The sequence below is a fragment of the Cetorhinus maximus genome, chromosome 1 (assembly GCF_964194155.1).
Source record: "Cetorhinus maximus chromosome 1, sCetMax3.hap1.1, whole genome shotgun sequence".
In the NCBI taxonomy this organism is placed as follows: Eukaryota; Metazoa; Chordata; class Chondrichthyes; order Lamniformes; family Cetorhinidae; genus Cetorhinus; species Cetorhinus maximus.
In genome coordinates this window covers 197,629,601-197,650,088 of record NC_135879.1, presented here as the reverse complement: position 1 = coordinate 197,650,088, position 20,488 = coordinate 197,629,601, and the positions used below count along the sequence as shown (strand labels likewise).

The window sequence follows — 20,488 nt, the reverse complement described above, 5'->3', positions numbered from 1 at the left end:
ACTCTGCTTCTTTGCTCCTGATTCCTACCCCTCAATGGCACCTCTTCCTGATATCCTGTTTCACAATGAGGCTCCCAGTGTTGGTATTCGTGTGTATAATAGAATTACATTGTATTTTGTTTCAATGCTTGTTAATAAGATATTATCAGTGCAGATAACAACAACAGTCCGCATTTATATATTGTCTTTAATGTATTTAAAGTTCCCAAGACACTTCACAGGAGCTTTATCAAACAAAACTTGGCACAGAAGCACACACGGAGATATTAGGACAGGTGACCAAAAGCTTGGTTAGAGAGATACATTTTAAGGAGTGAATGGTGGAGAGGCTTAGGGAGAGAATTCTAGTGTTTAGTACCCAAGCAGGTGAAGGCACAGGTGCCATTGTTGGAGCAATTAAAACCAAGGGTGTGCAAGAGGCCAGAATTAGAAGTGTCCAGAAATCTCAAGTGATTGTAAGGTGGTTACAGAGATGTTAGTGGGTGGAGGATGGGATGTTACGAGGCCATGGATGGGTTTGAAAACAAGGATGATCATTATAATTATTTCAAATTGAGGTGTTGCCAGACCCAGAGTCAATCTAGATCATTGTGCACAGAGGTAATGCATAAATGTGATATGGCCAGAGTTAGGATATGGGCAGCAGAGTTTTGGTTGAGGTCAAGTTTATGGAAAGGGTAAGATGGGAAACCTGATATATGGCTCAATGAATTTATTGAACTTGGTTTTTGTTTAATTGATTAAGACAATTTTCATTTCCAAAAGGTAACTCTTATTATGCAGAGAGGTGGACTTTGAAAGATGTACGGAGATTAAGGGCTCTAATGTATGTAGTCAGTATGCTTTTAGTTGAATAAGAGGCATTACATGGCTGTGATTCCACAAAATTATTTGGGGTAAGTGGAGGAGAACATCTAATGAATAGCAAGCATAATTAGATTCAATATAAGCAGTAAAAATACAGGTAAAAATCAAAGATAAAGGTACAGATTGGGAAGAAAAAGTAAATTGCAGCAGATGAAGAGGAAACTAGTCCATCAAATTGGAAAGAGAAATTGACAGATGTAGCAGTACACAAAATATAGGCCATTTTTATAGAGGAGATGATTACTATAGAGAACATGTTTCAACAGGAAGTAAAGAGCATGTAACAAAAAACTGACATTCCTTGGATGAGTAAAGAAACCAGACTTAAAATGAAACCACACATTTTAAAAATTTGCAGGGCTATGGGGAAAATGTGAGGAGTGGAACTAGCTGAGTTACTCTTACAGATAGCCAACATGGAGGTGATAAGCAGGATGGCCTCCTCCTGTGCTGTACCCATTCTATAATTCTATGATCCTATGAAAATATCTAGAGGTAATGATACAAAATAAAATCAAGGGGAGAATAGAATATAATTGGAAACGAGAAAGATTGGAAGGGAAATGGAGGCATGAGAAAAAGCCCTGAAGTTAATAAAGTGAACAATGAAGAAAATTTAATAGGCACATAAAACTGTAAAAGCATTCTTAAAGAAAGTTTAAGATGGGTTGGAGATGAAAAAGGAAATCTCATGTTGAGTGAAGGTGGAGATACAAAATGGGTACTTTGCTTCACTTTTTACACAAGAAGGTGATAATGGAAATGAAAGGGTATAAAAGGAGATTACACAATTGGATAGATTAACTGTAGGGAAATAAAGGGAAGCAGCACTGAACAACATTGTGGAATGCAACTTGAAAAAGGGCACTGGGCCCTGATGACATACACTTGAGAAGGGGAATCAGGGAGAAAATTGAGGCAGCTTGAACTGGGTAACTATAAACCAATCAATTGAACCTTGCTATGGGAAAATAAAAAATAATGTGTATTTATTTAATGCCTGTCATATCTTTAGATTGTCCCAGAGGTTTTCCTCATAGCTCAGACCCTCAACATTAGGGATCAACCTTGTTGTCAATAATTTTCAACTTTTCAGTAAAGCAAGTGCTTAGAGATTTTAGCCTTCAGTTTGATGCCACTTCTCCCTTTTCATTATACTTTAAAAAAAAATTCTAAGATGAGTTCATTTTTGTTCTTCAACATACGAGGATTGTGATCTGAGGACTCTACAATTCACTAAAGAAGCTTGCAGCATGTCTGTTACTTTAAAGGCTTATTGTCTAACTTTCCCCTTTCTTGTGCTGCATGTGATGCCCTCAGCCTTTCTTCAGCTGTTTTTTCTGCTCTTCCCGGCAGATATTGTATTTGCATTTCTCTTTTAAATGTATGAGGCAGGTTGAGTGATGTTTCCTATTGTACCTGGAAGCATCCTGTGTAGAAGTTGGCACTGTAATCACCTTCACTTCTTCTGAACTTACTGGATCTGGTATGAGGAAGAAGAAAAATTTTCATGGAGCAAGTTACTATGATCTGTAATGCACTGTCTTAAAAGGTAGTGGAAGAAGATTCGATAGTAATTTTCAAAAGAGAATTGGATAACTACTTGAAAGGAAGAAAAGAACAGGAGTATGGGTTCATAGCTCTTTCAAAGAGCCGACACAAGCATTGTAGGCCAAATGGCCTCCTTTGTTGTAAGATTCCATGATTCTAACTATACTTGGTCTAAGGTTGGATCCCTAACCATAACACAGACTTCGTACTTGCTATTCAGTTGTTAAGACCCAGATAAGTAACACACCAGTGGTACAAATATTGCTTAGTACCGAGTCTTAAAACCTACAGTCTGAAAAAATCTAGGCTGTGGTCTCCTGCTGTTCCTAACGCTTCTTCCTTTAGCAACAGGATGTTTCATGTAACACCTATACTACAGAATTCACCAAAAGACTAGATCAGGCTTGTCCAACCTTTTCACTCGGAGAGGACACATTTCCATTTTTGTCCCACTCAAGGGGCTGATGAGCAAATTTCAGAAAGATAGGGTTTGGCACAATATTAAACATGAATTTCAAAATAAAGTGGAGGTATGAATAAAAGAAACAACTTGCTGAGCAAAAATAAAGCAACGTCAAAGCAATAAATTGATAATTAAAAAAGAGCAATAAATAAAGATCATCATTAGAGTGCGAGAGGAACCGAGTCTGTTTTTCTGGCTCACTCCCAGTCTCTTGATGCTCACTCACTCACCCTCAGCTGCCGTGTGAGTGGGTGTGTTTGTGTGTGGGGGTAAGGGTAAGTGGGAATCCTGAAACTGCGAGTGAGCCAGACACACAAACACACTCCTAGACTCACTCACTCACTCACTCTCTCTCTCTCTCCCACATTCACTCACTTGCTCACTCTCTCCCAGGCTCACTCACTCACTCTCTCTCTCATACTCACTCATTCTCTCTCCCACACACACACTGACTCCCCCACACTCACACACTCACTCCTCCATGCTCACACACTCTTTTCCCATACTCACACACTCACTCCCCCACTCAGTCAAACAATCACTCCCTCAGTCATTCACTCACTCACCCTCACTCCCCCACACTCACGCACTCCTTCACTCAGTCACTAACTCACTCATCCGCCCTGTCTCCCCCATACCCCTAGACATTGAGTCTTTTCAACTTCACCATGCACCCATCCAGCGTCTCCCGGCTCAGCAGTGAGTCTCTCCCTCCCCCACCCAGCCCGGCATGGCAGCATCTCTCTCTTCTCCCCTCCTCACCTCCATCTTTTCCAGAGCCCACTCGCTGCTGCCAGTGTTATTGTCCTCCAATCACAGACTGCTTCTCTCCTGCATTTGCTACTGATAGGCTCACTTGTGAGCCTATCAGCAGCAAACGCGGGAGAGGAATGGTCTGTGATTGGAGGAGCAGTTTCTTTCAGAATCTTCCTCTGCACTTACTGGCAGTTTGAAAACTACCTCCGGGGGCCACATTAGGGGGCTTCACGGGCCACATCTGGACCTGGGGCTGCGCGTTGGACATGTCTGGACTGGATCTACTCAGTTTGAACTCGGCAGAATTCCTGGTGTGCTTGTCCCTGCTTCAGTTATAACATAATTGATGTGATGTATGAATCAAGTACATTCTGAGTAAATTTACAGGTTTATTTTAATTGTTGCTCAACAACCAGTTAACAAGAAAAACACTGTTGATGTTGGATCAGTGTGTTACACCTGATTACCTAAGGAATAATTTTGGTGGTTTGAACAAATGTTAGTGCCATTCCATCATCTATGCCGAACCAAGTTATTACTCTTTAATCACAATTAGTGTACACACCAATTCTAATGCTAGGAGCAATTTCATCTCTCAACAGAAGTACCAGGATGACTGGCATAGGAAATAGAAATTACCATACTGGTGGGGATTTAGGTCTGTCATTGGGCAGAGTAGAGAGAGCTTTAGTCTTTACTCCATTATTCCATACACCTCTTTGTAAAGCACCATGGGATATTGGTTCGATTAGAGACACAAAGTATTATTTCTATTGCTGTTGCGTCTAACTCGTTATATCTGGAAAGCTGGGTGAAAACCATGATGTGGGACACCACCAAGGTCTAAATGAGAAGGAGAAATTCAGAACAAGTGATTAGATGGCAACCACTCCCCCAACTTTGTTTTTAAAAGCTTGTAGAATATAGACGAAAGACTGAAGAAGTTAAAGAATTCCACTAATTGGGCCCAATTTCACATTAATAAAGAACAGTTCCAGGCAAGTATTGAGGGGAAAGAAAAACACTTGCGTTATTTGTTAAGAGAAACTTAGTTATCAAATATCCCAGTGCTGTCAGGTCCCAGGAGTCAGCTTATCATCTCTAGTTTACTCTCTCAGCTATCTTGCTTTTTGGCACTCATATTGGTATTTTCTTCTTCTTGCTTTCCCCAGCAGATGACAGACAAGAAACTGCATTGAACCTGTCTACAAATGGCATTAGCAGCATCAACATGTCAATAGAAATAAATGGAGTTGTCTACACAGGTAAATAGAAGGCTGTTTTCCGATGTAATTGCAAGCAGGAAATCCAATAACTTATAGCAGTGCAGTGGCGTTAAGTTCTATACACAATTTGATGTCTTTACTATAAAATCCATTCTAATGAAGTGGCAGTCCGATGCAGTTAAAAAAGTTAAATATCTTGAAATTGCCCTTGTTGATTTGTGGTCGATTGTACTCATTGTCTTAGATTGAGAAACAGACTGCTGAATCTAGACTGTGTCGTTGAGCTGAGGGTTTAATTACCACTGTGTAAGCCCTGGCAGTTCAGAGCCCTCTCTGCCGTGTTCACTTGCCCTTTAATTCAAACCCGCTGCTCAGAGAACAGATGGAAACATGGATGTAAATAGGATTGGATGGGGAGGTAGGGAGATGAAATGGAAGTAGAGATAGGACAGGGATACTTACGAAGGAATGTTGTGCTAGACATTGAAGCAAATAAGAATAAAATACTACAGCTAGGATAGCTGTTGGGAACAATACATAACAGGTATCTTGACCATAAAAATAAGCAGCATGTGGAAATGTAGCGACAAATTCACCGTCTTTCATAGCTTGAGGCACAATCTTACAATTTGAAGCCCATATTAAGTAGTTTGAGTCCATGCTAGCCACAATTTACTGTTTATAGACCCTATTTATAGTCCCAGTGATTCTGCAAAGTGTAAAGACATGCAGGTGCTTACCTTACTTATATTGCAAAATAGATTCTAGCATCAGTTGTAACATTGCAGCATTTGTGCATCCTCAAGATTGCACATGCGTAGCCACCTAAAGGCTATGATTGTGGATTTGAGGTAATTGTATCCATACAACTTTGTCTTAACTGTCATTTTCATTTTGGTGAATAGCATATTTTCTGAGACCTATGTCCTTTGCTGGCCTGTATGGATGGGTAGAAAGCTCAGAGGTCACATAAAGAGCAGCCACTGACATTTGCCATGAGTGGCACTTTGCCACCAACTTTGACACAGAGCATGTATCGACAGCAAGCATTTTTCTTTTGTGATACTTCCATTGTACAAACCAGGAAAACGTGTGTGTTGACAGGCAGAAGACCCACCCTGGCATCGCTAAGAGGAAAATATAGCTCCCAGTGTCTTGTTTGTGCCCCTATGACAACTGAAAATTATATATGGTAATACCACTACTAAGCTCCCATCTGCCAGCAGCATCAGAGGGACTGAAAGAGTTCACTCCACTGTTGCCGGTTCTGATCTAGCTTGGCATCTTCATGCACCTGTACCCCTTTCTGTGACAAGTCAGTCATAACATAGTCCATCAGCACATCCTTGGTTTCCCTCTGCATCTTGTTCCATGTAACTCAAGCTTCAAACCATATTCTTATATCACCATTGATTCTTTACAGTGGAAAGACAATCAGGCATTTTAGCTTTAGAGTCATGAACTACTGTAACTGCTTGGAATTCTAAATATGCTTGAAGGTTAAAGATTTATGAGTTGATAATTGATTAAACCACAACAACGTGTTGGGGTTGGAGGTGTAAAACTCCTGTAAATCGGAAGACTGACAATGTTATCTAGAATCTTGTCTTGATCTGAGGCCACTTTGTTTTCATACTCTGCAGCCTGACTCATCCCAACCATCAGTAAAATCTTTAGTGCCTTTTAAAATAAACTTGTGGCAGAACATATTGGGGGAGTAGCAGATTTAAAAGGCCACTGCAGGACTAGTCTCTCCAGTGGCTACGACCCCACCAGAGTAAACATAATATTAGTATAACCCCATTTTTAATACACCTAATGCTGCCATAATTTGGTCAGAGAACAATCAGTCAATCTAACCCCCCCTTCCAGAACAGCTATCAGTTTTGTTTATTTATTTTATTCGTTTATGCAATGTGGGCATCACTGGCAAGGCCAAAGTTTGTTGCCCATCCCTAATTGCCCATGAGAAGGTGGTGGTGAGCCGCTTTCTTCAACCACTGCATCCATTTTGTGCATGACCCGGAGAGAAACTTGCAGGGAGTGGTGTTTCCATGCACTTGCTGTCCTTGTTCTTCTAAGTGGTAGAAGTCACACGTTTGGAAGGTAGTGTTGAAAGAGCATTGGTGAGTTGCTGTAGTGCATCTTCAACTTGCTATACACTGCTGCCACTGTGCATTAATGTTGGGGGGAGTGAAGGGTTAGGGCGGTGAATGCAGTGCTAATCAAATGGGCTGCTTTGTCCTGGTTGGTGTCAAGCTGGAGCTACACTCACCTGGGCAAGTAGAGAGTATTTCATCACACTTCTAACTTGGCCTCGTGGACAATGGAAATCTTCCATCACAGAATACCCAACCTCTGACTTGTTCTTGCAGCCACTGTTCAGTTAAATTTCTAGTCAGTGGTGACCCTCAAGATGCTGATGGTGTGGGATTCAATGATGGTGTGCCGTTGAATGCCAGGGGAGATGGTCAGATTCTTTCTTGTTGGAGATGGTCATTGCCTGGCTATTGTGTGGCACCAATGTTATTTGCCACTTCTCAGCCCAAGCTTACATGTTGTCCAGGTCTTGCTGCATTCAGGCCTGGGCTGCCTTCTTATCTAAGATAATGGAACTGAACTCTGTGCAATCATCAGTGAACATTCCCAATTCTGCTGTTATGTTGGAGGGAAGGTCATTGATGAAGTAGCTAAAGGTAGTCGTGCCTAGGACATGACCCTGAGGAACTCCTGCAGTGATGTTTTGGGACTGAGATTGTTGGCCTCCAACAACCACAACCACCCTTCTTTGTGCTAGGCATGACTCCAGCCAGCGGAGAATTTTCCCCAATTCCTATTGAATTCAATTTTACTCAGGCTCCTTAATGCCACACTCGGTCACCTTAAGAATAGAACTTAGCTCTTTCATTTTGCCCATGTTTGGATGAAGGTTGCAATGAGGTCAGGAGTTAAGTGGTCATGGTGGAACCCAAACAGAGCAAACTGAAGTTACTGGTGAGTAAACGTCGCTTGATATCACTGTTAACCTTCCATCTCTCTGTCGATAATTGAGAGTAGACTGATGGGGCATTAATTGGTCCGATTGGCTTTATTGCTTTTTGTGGACAGGCCATTCCTTTCAGGTTTCTACATTGTCAGGTAGATGCCAATCTTGCAGCTGTGGTGGAACAGCTTGGCTAGAAATGTGGCTTCTTCTGGAGCTCAAGTATTTAACGTTACAGCTCGGATGCTGTCAAGACTTTTAGCATTTATTGTTTCCAAAGCGTTCAGCCATTTCTTCTATCACATGGAGCAAATGGATTTGGCTGAAGACAGGCATATTTGGTGGTGGGAACTGCAGAATGAGGCCGAGATGGATCATCCACTCAATACCTCTGGCTGAAGATGGTTACAATCATTTCAGCCTTTCTTTTGCACTCAATTTCTGGGCTGCACACCATTGTTGAAGATGAGGATGTTCTTAGACACTCCTTTTCCTGTTATTTGTTTGATTGTCCACCACCATTCAGAACTGGATGTGGCAAGATTGCAGAGCTTTGAGGTGATCTGTTGCTGTACAAAGAGAGCCATGCTGCCACAAGAACCATCATTGAACAGACCATTAGCATTCTCAAGCAATGGTTCGGCTGCTGGGACTGCTCAGGGGGAGCCTACAATACTCACCTGAGCGTGTATTCAAGTTCATGGTTGTCTGCTGCATCCTCCACAACCTCACTATTATGAATCAATAGCCATTGGCATCAGGCATGTGGAGACCATCTTGGGGGGAGGAAGAGGTATCCGGGACAGCTGAACCCCAGACAGGCTATACAGGAGCATTTATTGAGACTCTGGTACCTTTGGAACTTAGTTCCTTCTACACCTTGGTTCAATATTTCACACCTTCCCATCCATCTCATACATTGCATCGCAGTGTTCTCTAGGCCTTTATTACAAGAGAGATGGAGTATAAAAGTAGATAAGTCTTGCTACAGCTTTACGTGGTATTGGTGAGATCATACCTGGAATACTGTGCACAGTTTTGGTCTCCTTACTTGAGGAGAGATATACTTGCATCGGAAGTGATTCAGAGAAGATTAACTAGGTCGATTCCTGGGATGGAGGTGTTGGCTTATGAGGAAAGGTTGAGCAGGTTGGGTCTATACACATTGAAGTTTAGAAGAATGGGAGGTGATCTTATTGAAACATATAAGATTCTGAGGGTAGTTTTCTTTGGTGCAGGGTAGATGCTGAGAGGATGCTTCCTCTCGTGGAGGAATCTGGGACTAGGAGAGACAATTTAAAAATAAGTGGTCTCCCATTTAAGAAGGGGATGAGAAGGAATTTCTTCTCTCAGGGGGTTGCTAGTCTTTGGAATTCTCTTCCCCAGAGAGCAGTGGAGGCTGGGACATTGAGCATGTTCAAGGTTGACTCATGCACTAGAACACCTAGATGCCTCTGCACCTTAGAATTCTGCAGTCATTCTCCATTTAAGTAGTACTCTGCTTTTTTATTCTTCCTGCCAAATTTAGCATCTTCACATTTTTCCACATTATACTCCATCTGCCAGATTTTTACCCACTCACTCAATCTATCTATGTGCTACCTCTTTATGTCCTCTTCATAACATACTTTCCTACCTATCTTCGTATCATCTGCAAATTTAGCTATCATGCTTTTGCTGCCCTTGTCTAAGTCATTGATATTAAGTGGAAAAATTTGAGGCCTCAGCACAGACCCCTGCAGGACTCTACCTGTCACATCCTGCCAAGGATGTCACTGAGTGGCTGCAGGACGTTCTGAAGGGGAAGGGTAAACAGCCAGAGGCTGTGGTTCATATCAGTACCAACGACATAGTTAAAAAGAAGGATGAGGTCCTGCAAGCAGAATATAGGGAGCTCGGAAATAATTTTAAAATTAAATAGACTGGATGAAAGCGTGGCTGGAGAGATGGGGCAGAATATCACGCTCGGCATGCGGGCGCGTGCCCGACACACCTGAGCGTAAAATGACGCGCGATGACATCAGGCATGTGTCCCGACGTCATCGCACACTCGTGCGATATTTTGTCTGGTGGGCACGCGCCAGAGTTGGCTGAGCGCCTGCCGATCATTGAAAGGCTTATTAAGGCCATCAGCAAGCTAATTAAAATGAAAATGATGCTGCCCATCCAACCTTACGGTTGGTGGGCAGGCGAAAAGGCAAAGTAGCCTTTACTTTTTTTAGGAAACCTCATCCACGAGCGGGATGAGGTTTCCTGAAGCAAATAAACATTAACTAAAAACTTTATTTTTGAATTAAAAACATGTCCCAGCTCATGTGACAGACTCACATGAGGAGACATTTAAAAAAAATTTTAACTGTCTTTATTAATTTTTTTAAAAAGCGCTTCAATCTCCCTGAGGCAGCTCCGTGCACCTTTTCGTGTGCATGCGCGAACTGCATGCCAGGCCCACCTTCCTTCCTCCCCCCCACCGCCTGCACAGGTAATGCTCAGCGCTGCCGCTCGTGATCCACGCAGGGCAGGCCTTAATTGGCCCCGTCCCCCCGCATGAAATCGCGAAGTGGAGCCGATCGTGGTCGGCGGTCGGCTTCCCAACCACCCTCACCCGCTCCCGTCGAGCCCGCCCGACGAGGGAAAAATTCTGGCCATGGTGTAGGGATTCCGATGCCTGAGGCATTGGGATTGGACCAATTCTGGGGAAGATGGGATCTATACAAGTTGGGCAGGTTGCACCCAGGCAGGACTGGGAACAATATCCTCACAGGGGTATATGCTAGTACTGTGCGGGAGGGTTTAAACTAGAGTGGCAGGGGGATGGGAACCTAAGTGGGGAGACACAAGAGAGGGAAACAGATATAGGAATGAAAGACAGAAAAGTAGAACGCAAAAATGGAAGGCGGAGAAAATAGCAGCAAATAGGGCCATAGCACAAAAAGAGATGTGTAAAAATATAAGTCTAAAGGCACTGTATCTGAATGCACGGAGCATTCGCAACAAGGTAGATGCATTAATAGCACAAATAGATGTAAACGGGTTTGATATGATTGTGGTTACAGAGACATGGCTGCAGGGTGACCAAGGCTGGGAACTGAATATCCAAGGGTATTCGATATTTCGGAAGGTCAGGCAACAAGGAAAAGGAGGTGGTGTGGCATCGTTAGTTAAAGATAAAATCAGTGCAATAGCGAGAGAGGATATTGGCTCAAAAATCTAAATGTAGAATCAGCCTGAGTGGAGCTAAGAAACAACAACGGGCGGAAAACATTAGTGGGAGTTGTCTATAGACCCCCAAACAGTAGCGGTAAGGTAGGGGGCAGTATTAAACAGGAAATTAGAGGGCATTTAACAAGGGTGTTATGGTAACCATGCGTAACTTTAATCTACATATAGACTGTGTAAACCAAATTAGCAATAATACTGTGGCGAATATATTCCTGGAGTGTGTATGAGTGTGTTTTTAGACCAGTATGTCGAGGAACCAACTAGGGAACAGGCTATCCTAGATTTGGTTTTGTGCAGTGAGAAGGGGTTAATTAATAATCTTGTTGTGTGGGAACAGTGACCGTAACATGATACAATTCTTCCTTAGGTTGAAAAGTGAAGTAGTCCAATCCGAAACTAGGGTCCTAAATCTAAACAAAGGAAATTACGAAGGTATGAGGTGTGAGTTGGCTAAGATAGATTGGGAACTTCATTAAAAGGCATGGTGGTGGATAGACAATGGCTAATATTTAAGGAACAAATGTATGCATTGCAATAGTTATATATTCCTTTCTGGCACAAAAATACAACAGGAAAAGTGGCCCAACCATAGCTAAAAAATAAATTAAGGATAGTATTAGATCCAAAGAGGAGTCATATAAAGTTACGAGAAAAAGAGGCTATCCTGAGGATTGGGACCAGTTTAGAATTCAGCAAAGGAGGACCAAGAAATTGATTAAGAGGGGAAAAAGAGTATGAGATAACCTTGCAAGGAACATAAAAGTGAACTGTAAAAACTCCTATAAGTATGTAAAAAGAAAAAGATTGGTGAAGACAAATGTAGGCCTCTTACAGTCGGAAACAGGAGAATTTATAATAGAGAACAAGGAAATGGCAGAGCAATTAAACAACTACTTTCATTCTGTCTTCACGCAGAAAGACACAAATAATTTCCCAGAAATAATAGGGAACCAAAGGCCTAGTGAGAAGGAGGAATCAAAAGAAATTAGTATTATAAAACCATAGTGCTGGAAAAATTAATGGGACTGAAAGCCAATAAATGCCCAGAGCCTTATAATCTACATCCCAGGGTACTAAAGGAGGTGAGCATGGAAATAGTGGATGCATTGGTTGTCATCTTCCATAGTTCTGTAGATTCTGGAACAGTCCCAGCAGATTGGAGAATGGCAAATGTAACCCCACTAGTTAAAAAAGGAGGGATGGAAAAAACAGGGTATTACCTAACATCAGTAGTAGGGAAAATGCTAGAGTCTGTTATAAAGGATGTGATAACAGGACATTTAGAAAATATCAACGGGATTAGACAAAGTCAACATGGATTTGTGAAAAGGAAATCACGTTTGACAAACCTACTGGAGTTTTTTGAGGACATAACTAATAGAATAGACAAGGGAGAACCAACGATGTAATGTATTTTGATTTTCAGAAAGCTTTTGATAAAGTCCCACATAAGAGATTAGTGTGCAAAATTAAAGCACATGGGACTGGGGGTAATATATTGCCATGGATTGAGAATTGGTTAACAGACAGGAAACAGAGAGTAGAAATAAATGGGTCTTTTTCAGAATGGCATGTGGTTAACACAGGGATCAGTGCTTGGGCCCCAGCTATCCACAATATATATCAATGATTTGGATGAGGGAACCAAATGTAATATTTCTAAGTTTGCTGACAACACAAAACTAGATGGGAATGTGAGTGGTGAGGAGGACGTTAAGAGGCTTCAAGGCTAGGTCAACTTGTCACTCACACAAGTTGAATGAGTGAGCAAAGACATGGCAGATGCAGTATAATGTGGAAAAGTGTGAAGTTATCCACTTTGGTAGGAAAAACAGAATGGCAGAGTATTATTTAAGTGGTGATGGATTGAGAAATGTTGATGCACAAAGAGTCCTTGAGTGTCTTTGTACACCAATGAATAAAAGCAAGCATGCAGGCACAGAAAGCAGTTAAGAAGGTAAATGCTATGTTGGCCTTCGTTGCGAGAGGATTTGAGCACAGGAGCAGGGATGTCTTACTGCAGCTATACAGGACCTTGGTAAGACAACACCTGGAGTATTGTGTGCAGTTGTGGTCTTCTTACCTAAGAAAGGATATACTTGCCATAGAGGGAATGCAGCATAAGTTCACCAGACTGATTCCTGGAATGGCAGGATTGTCGTATGAGGAGAGATTGGGTCTGTATTCACTGGAGTTCAGAAGAATGAGAAGGGATCCCATTGAAATGTATAAAATTCTGACAGGGCTGGACAGACTCAATGCAGGGATAATGTTTCCTCTGGCTGGGAGGTCTCGAACAAGGGATCACAGATATGGGCTGGGCCATTTAGGACTGAGATGAGGAGAAACCTCTTCACTTAGAGGGCGGTGAACCTATGGAATTCTCTACCACAGAAGGCTGTGGAGGCCGAGTCACTGAATATATTTAAGAAGGAAATAGATTTCTAGACTCTAAAGGTACCAAGGGGTGTGAGGAGAGAGTGGGAGTGTAGCATTGAGATAGAGGATTAGCCATGAACATATTGAATGGTGGAGTAGGCTCGAAGGGCCAAGTGACCTACTTCTGCTTCTATTTTTCTATGTTTCTTATAACTCAGCTGTTTAAGTTCAGGAATCCACTTCATAATATGGACACCACACTTATAAAAGAAAATACTGTAAAATGGAGGATTTTGCTGTCAAAATGCATTTGGCAGTATTCACACAAGACCAGATAGTCATGAATTTACATTTACGACATTTACATCCCGGACAAAAGACAATTGTTTACCCTATGAAATCAAGGACCAAATCTTCAGGTCTTTGACTGTCAGAGACCGGACGCATGACTGAAGATGCGCATCCTGGCATGCTGACCTACATGGGAATTGCCCTGGAAGTTTCAGCTTCCGATGGATAATTCCCCTGCTCTCTGGGACCCTCCATGAACGTCTCTAAAGCTGAGCTCGAGTGGAAGGCTTGGGTCAGCTCTGTGGTATTTACCTCGTTAGATACCCAGGAAATGTTATACAAGTTAAAACCTAGCCTATTATCTGTGAAACTAGACAACTGACCCCCCCCAACCACCCCCTGACCTCCCAATTACCCCTGACCACCCAACTACCCCCAACCACCTAACTAGCCCCCAATTTGACTCCCCCGACAACCTGACTCCGCCCTTTGACATGACCCGACCCAACTAACCTGCCATGACCAGACCCAACCACGCCAGCCCCCCAACCTGACCAGACCTTGAGCACCTGACTACACCCCGACCCGACCTGACTACACCATCTACCCCCACACCCCCACCAATGATTCCCTAGCCTGACCTAACTACCCTCTGAACACGCGATTAACTCCTGACCTGACCTGACTATCTCCCCCACCCAACCCAACTACCGCAAGATCCGACCAAACTCCCAACAACCCGTCTACACTTCCGACCACATGACTACCCCAATCAAACCACCCGCGCCACCCGACCTGACTACCTCCCCTCCCTGACCCGACTGCCCACTTACTCTACCCTCTACCCATGAACCCACCTCCACTTACCCTGGACTGAGATGAAGGGAAATTACTTCACTCAAAGCGTTGTGAATCTTTGGACCAGAGAGTTGTGGTTGCTCCATAATTTGAATACATTTAAGGCTGAGATAGACAGATTTTTGGTCTTTCTCTAAAGGATATGGGGACCGGGCAGGAAAGTGGAGTTGGAGCCCAAGATCAGCCATGATTGTATTGAATGGTGGAGCAGGCTTGATGGGCTATATGGTCTACTCCTGCTCCTATTTCTTGTGTTCTTGTGTGTCCTTGAGTACCTAGCTCACCTACTTAGCCACCTCACCCACTTACCTATCTCACTCACCTACCCCCTACCCGCTTACCCACCTAGCCATTCACTCACTCATCAATTCACTAACATTCTGTTAACTGGACCTTTAACTTACCATACGGCGGCTAGCGCCACTAAAGGTGATGTGTCCTACCTTCCCCGACTCTACTCCACTGCGATGGAGTTCCCCGAAGGAAGCTGTGCTGCACATTTCTGTGAAAGCCGGGCTCAGAAGACCCCGGTAGGAATATGCAGCATCGTCGGGTCGGGGGAAATTTGGAGCGCAGCTGTTCGGAAGATCCAGGCCCAAGTTTGTTGTGCAGTTATACACGCCAATGGTAATAAACTGTGATTTACACGTAAAAATTATATTGCTGTTTATTGTCCACAGTAACAAGCTAATTATGCAGGAGTGCATCACACTGGCACACGGGCACCTTCGCCGATTTCATGCAACATAAACTTGATTCGCCTGGTATCGGAACATGAGTTGACTGATCAGCCCCTCAAACCTGTTCTGCCATTCTGTTATATCATAGTTGATCTGTACCTCAACTATATTTACTTGTCCTTGATCTATATGCGTTGACGCCCTTTTCTAACAAAAATTTATCAGTTTCCGTCTGGGTAATTTCAATCGATCTAGCATCCACAGCCTTTTTGAGAAGAGAGTTCCAGATTTCCTCCTGTACTTGTGTGAAAACTGCTTCCTAATTTCACTCTCAAATGACCTAGCTCTAATTTCAAAGATTGAGACCCTTTGTTTGGGATTTCTCCCTACCAGAGAAAATAGCTTATCTGTACTTATCAAATCCTTTTGTCATGTTAAAAACCTCTATTCGACCTCCCCCCTTCCACCTGCCGTCGATACAGTTTTGAAAGGTCCCTGTAAATGGTTGAAACGGGCCAGAACTTGAGTAAGCAGATACTGCATTTGATTGGAATTTTCAGTTACAAATAGGTGGAGGGGGTATCAGACACACACGACCCATCTCTCCCAGGTTGCTAACTGGGCAGCTGAAGTTTTTTAATGTTAGCACCGCGTGACACCGACAATTGAAACATTTGAGCCACCCCCCAACTTGTATTAGATTAGAAAATAGAATGGGGCCACCTATCTGCCGGCATATGTTTATGTACATGTGCCTTCGTGTGTATGCATATGTATATGTTCGTATCAAGTAGCAATTTCTTTGCCTTACTAACTTGTATTTTTCTTCAGGGGTTCTCTTCGCACGAAGGCCAATCATTCCCGTGATGTCCGGCAGCAACGGGAATAGCAGCAGCTCTCAGGGCATGCCTAGTCCGGCATTAGCAGCACAAGCCCAGCCTTCCTCTTCCTCATCTCATATTCACACTCCGACCAGTTCTGCACCTTGAAGCCTCGACGATATACAGGAGACCACATGAGACAGTCCCTGAAGACTCTGGTGTTTTTTTGAGTGTTTTTTTTTTGCAAGGAAAGTTTGCAATGAGAATATTGATAACTTTGCAGGTGAAGTGATGGAAAAAACTCAATCATGCATGAGGGTCACATTTACTATATTGTACAGTTAATCACTGTTGGACTGGACTCCATTCAATTTTTGTGAAAGAAAAACAAAATCAGTGATTTTAACTTTGCGTAAATCTGTTGCTTTCTGTAAGTGGGTTGACACTTATATTTTTAAATGGACATCCACACAACCATAGACTCTTCAATGAAGATGGTGATGAGATTCAGGATGACCATTTTGATTGGACGCACTTGTCCGTGTGTAACTGGTTTTGGTGTGTTCTGCAGAAAGGTTCAATTTTTGGAAGATTTATTAGGTGTGGCCAAAAAGAAGGGAAAAAAAGAAAAAAAAAGGTTATCGATTCATCATATTTACATCTTAATAATGTTTCATGATCGAGGGGGATTGATTATTTTGTTTCAACAATCAGTTGTTTTCAGGAAAAAAAATAATACCATATACTGTAACTCAGCTTTTACCAAAGAAAGGAATAATTTATCAGGATATATGGCATCATATCACAGGGCTGAATTTAACTATGAAATAAATATAAAATTAAATATAAAAGAAAGAATGAACATATAACAATATTGAAAAAAGGGAACAGTTTTTAAATGGGCTGACTTAACACTGTATATTTATAGTGTTTTGTGTGAATGACATTGAATCATTAGAGGAAGTTGAATCTTTGTAAGACCACAAGAGAGAGAAAACAGCTTAGGGATTGTTCATATGGTACTGGACCTCGAAAGGAAATTGCCATATCAGGCAAGAATCTTGGGAATACATCTGGGGCCTGACCTTTTACAAAGCTACAACTGTGTTACAGGGATCAATTCTGTCTTATCATCCATGTCCTGTTGTTCACAATGATGGCTGCACGTCTGTCCCTGTGCAGCGATAATATGGAGATTTATGATTAAGTGCACAAAGAGAAAGAAAAAAAGCAGTGGGGCAGTTTTATCAATTAAGTGGCTTTATTGAATAGGGCCAGATGATCATGTTGACAGTGATGCACTGACCCAGGCTGTTGAATGGAGTCAAGGGGGAGGTGGAGGTGTGTCTGTTCAAATTAATGCTGTCAGAATCCAACAGCTCATTGCAAAGGTTTGTCAAGTCCATAGAATTTAGTCCGAAAGAAGTATCTTGCTGTTATATTGATTTTTTTTGACTTCTGATATACTCAAATGGCAACCTCTGCCTCTACCCCTGAACATTTGCTATTCACAGATGCAGCCGATTACCTCGTGAATCTTCTAATTAACATTTAATGAGAAAGAAAAAGAGAGATGCTCATAATATACCTCATAGAAGTCATTTTATTTAATTTGTATTTTTATTGTAAAGCCACTTGTGAAGCATTTATTTTCACCAATCACTGTTTTTTTTTTAATTTTGTATTGTTGTACCAAAGAAGGGAATATTCTATTGTACACCTACCTCATTATTCTGAATAGCAGTTTGTCAACTCCCAGTCGCATCATTAGGACCTTTGCAGGGTGTTAGGAAGGGAACAAGTTGCCATTAGCTTGAATTCTAGCTGTCTGTGAACCAGGTTTAATGATGGCTTTTTTTTTTGCTGTGTACCAAAGATCAAACAACACATTTCACACAATTCGTTGAACAGTAGCACATTGCTGGTAAATATTACTTATGTCCATTATGTGTTGTTCACTTTGTTTAGGCTTTTTTGCAATGCTGCGCAGTAGGACTTTAGATTCTAAAATGGCTTACTAGCTGTGTATAAAACTATTTTTTTCTTCTTTTTGACTAATCCAGTGCATTAAGTGAAAGCTGGATTGTGGTGCTCAGGGGTATCAAACAAAAAAAAAGAAAATATGATTTTTTTTTTGCCATTTGACTTCTAGTACATTTAGAAAATGCTGCTTACTCGGAGAATTTCTCGCTCCAATTTGATGCCCGTGGAATATGCACAATTGGAAAGTATATTAGACTAAACAATCAACCAAACAGCTTCTTAAAGTGTTCCGTTAACTTAGGTTCTCCGCCAGTAAAGTATGTGATTACTAATCATTTATCATCAACAGCAGCACAACTTTTCTTACCAATGGAGATTTTTTTCTATCCACCCATAGGAACAATTAATATTAGGATTGTTTTGCTATTAGGGAAATAAATAACAATTGGTGAAGTCTACTGAATTTACCCACATTTCCTTACTCTGCTCCCCCCCCCCCCCCCCCCCAATCCCCCCCAACTCCCAACTTTCTGAATGAATTTATGTATGCGTCTGTAATATCCTTATTCAGTAATAAAACAGTTTTCAATAAATCCTGAAATACATCTTCTGGATTAGAATTTTAGAAAGGAAAGAGATGCTATATAAACAAATACACTGTCGAGAGTATGTTTGTGTTAAAATGGTGTTTTGCTTTGGCATTGGAGTTATTCTTTGTAAACCGGTCAGAAATTAAACTATACATTGAAAGAGTTTTTTTCCAATGTGCGTAACTTTCTGTAAGCACTCATAATTTTACATACTAATAGGTTTCCTGTGGTTGACGAGAATCCATTTCTCAACATCCATTTCTAACTGACAATTGTTTCTTAAGACACTTTTGCCCACTTTTCTTTGTTCTGAAGGCATTTTTTTCTCTCTTGGTGGGGTACAGTTCCAGGGGTGGTGAACAGTCTCTGCTTTCTTGTCCTACCGGACATTCTTCATGTCTGAGTCTAGGCACTCAGTGTCATAGACGGTACACTGTTGGACATCACAGTTGTTTCTTCCCTTGTCATCGGCTAAAATCTGCATTTCCCAGATACAGGTCGCTGAGTAATGGTAGAGAGAGAATCACGATTGGTTTTCTTTTTCATATGCTAAGGCATCATGGCTATTTGTAACAGTCTGCCAGCTAGGATCAACTAAATTGCAACAGGCTAGGAATCAAACCCAGCATCTTCCTGGCCCGAGTGCCTCATTTCTGCACCAAAAGCACAGTTACTAACTGAACCATTGACAAAGCTCTACAAAGATTATTTTAATGAAACTATTATTCAACTCAATCTCAAAGCAGGTGTTCATTTTTATTCAGATACTGCAGATGCTGGAAATCAGAAGTAAAATAGAAAATTCTCTACTCAGCAGGTCAGGCAGCGTTTGCGAAGAGAAAAACAGAATTAATATTTCAGGTCAATGACCATTAGAACTGAGGAAATATGGAAGTATAATAGGTTTTGCACAAGTGAAAGAGGGGAGTGGGTGTGTGGGTGGAAGAAGAAAAGGGAAGGTCTGTGATAGGTCAGAGGGCAGAAGAGATTCAATGTCAAAAGTTTTCATGGTACAAAAGCCAAAGGGAGTGGTAATGGGTATAATAAAAAAACAAAAGATGTGGACAGCTGAGATGTGAGTGACTGCAGAACAGCCATCTGAATGCAATGTGAAGGAATAAAGAAAAATAAAGCGCTGATCAAAGTGGAGGCAGAAGTTATGATCTAAAATTATTGAACTCAGTGTGAGTCCAGAAGGCTATCGAGTGCCAAGTCGAAAAATGAGATGCTGTTCCTCAAGCTTGCATTGAGCTTCACAGTAACAGGCCAAGGACAGAAAGGTCAGAGTGGGAGCAAGGTGGAGAATTGAAATGATAAGCGACAGGAAGCTCAGGGTTTGCTACTCTGACCTCATCTTGCGACTTAGCACTTTACAGCCTTCTGGACTCAACATTGAATTTGAGATCATAACCTCTGCCTCCATTTTCTTCATATTTTGTTGCTGGTTCAGACCTTCCCACTTGTTCTTCCTCTGCCCTTTCACTTGCTCAGAACCTTTTATATTTCTACCTTCCCTCAGTTCTGATGAAGGGTTATCGACTTGAAACGTTGGATGGAATTCAGTTCAAGAGACAGGATTTCTATTGCCGGACCCGGAAGTTGGTGGGATTCCCAAGTAGGCGGGAACAGGCCAGCCGACTGTGATCATGCAGAGGCCAGCCAGTTAGGAAAGTGATGTGTGGAGCCTGTCCAATTATGTGGTGGCGACAAGCCCTTTTGCTGCTTTCATTGATAATGGTGCCTCTGGTGCCTGCTGATGGCTCCCTCAGCACTACACCGTTCATGCATCCAACATTGTGATCTCCATTAAAAAATGAT

General features: G+C 42.0%; 1 protein-coding gene across 2 annotated transcripts in view; it reads left to right on the top strand.

The window, feature by feature from the left end:
- Positions 1 to 18,566, top strand: part of LOC144686381 (AT-rich interactive domain-containing protein 3A-like) — a 520,139-nt gene extending 501,573 nt beyond the window's left edge. For both annotated transcript variants that reach the window (XM_078551526.1, XM_078551519.1), the window contains exons 7-8: positions 4,810 to 4,902; positions 16,108 to 18,566. In XM_078551526.1, the coding sequence (XP_078407652.1) occupies positions 4,810 to 4,902; positions 16,108 to 16,265 (251 nt within the window). In that variant the 3' untranslated portion in view covers positions 16,266 to 18,566. The remainder of the gene's footprint in view (positions 1 to 4,809; positions 4,903 to 16,107) is intronic.
- The last annotated feature ends 1,922 nt before the right edge of the window (positions 18,567 to 20,488 follow it).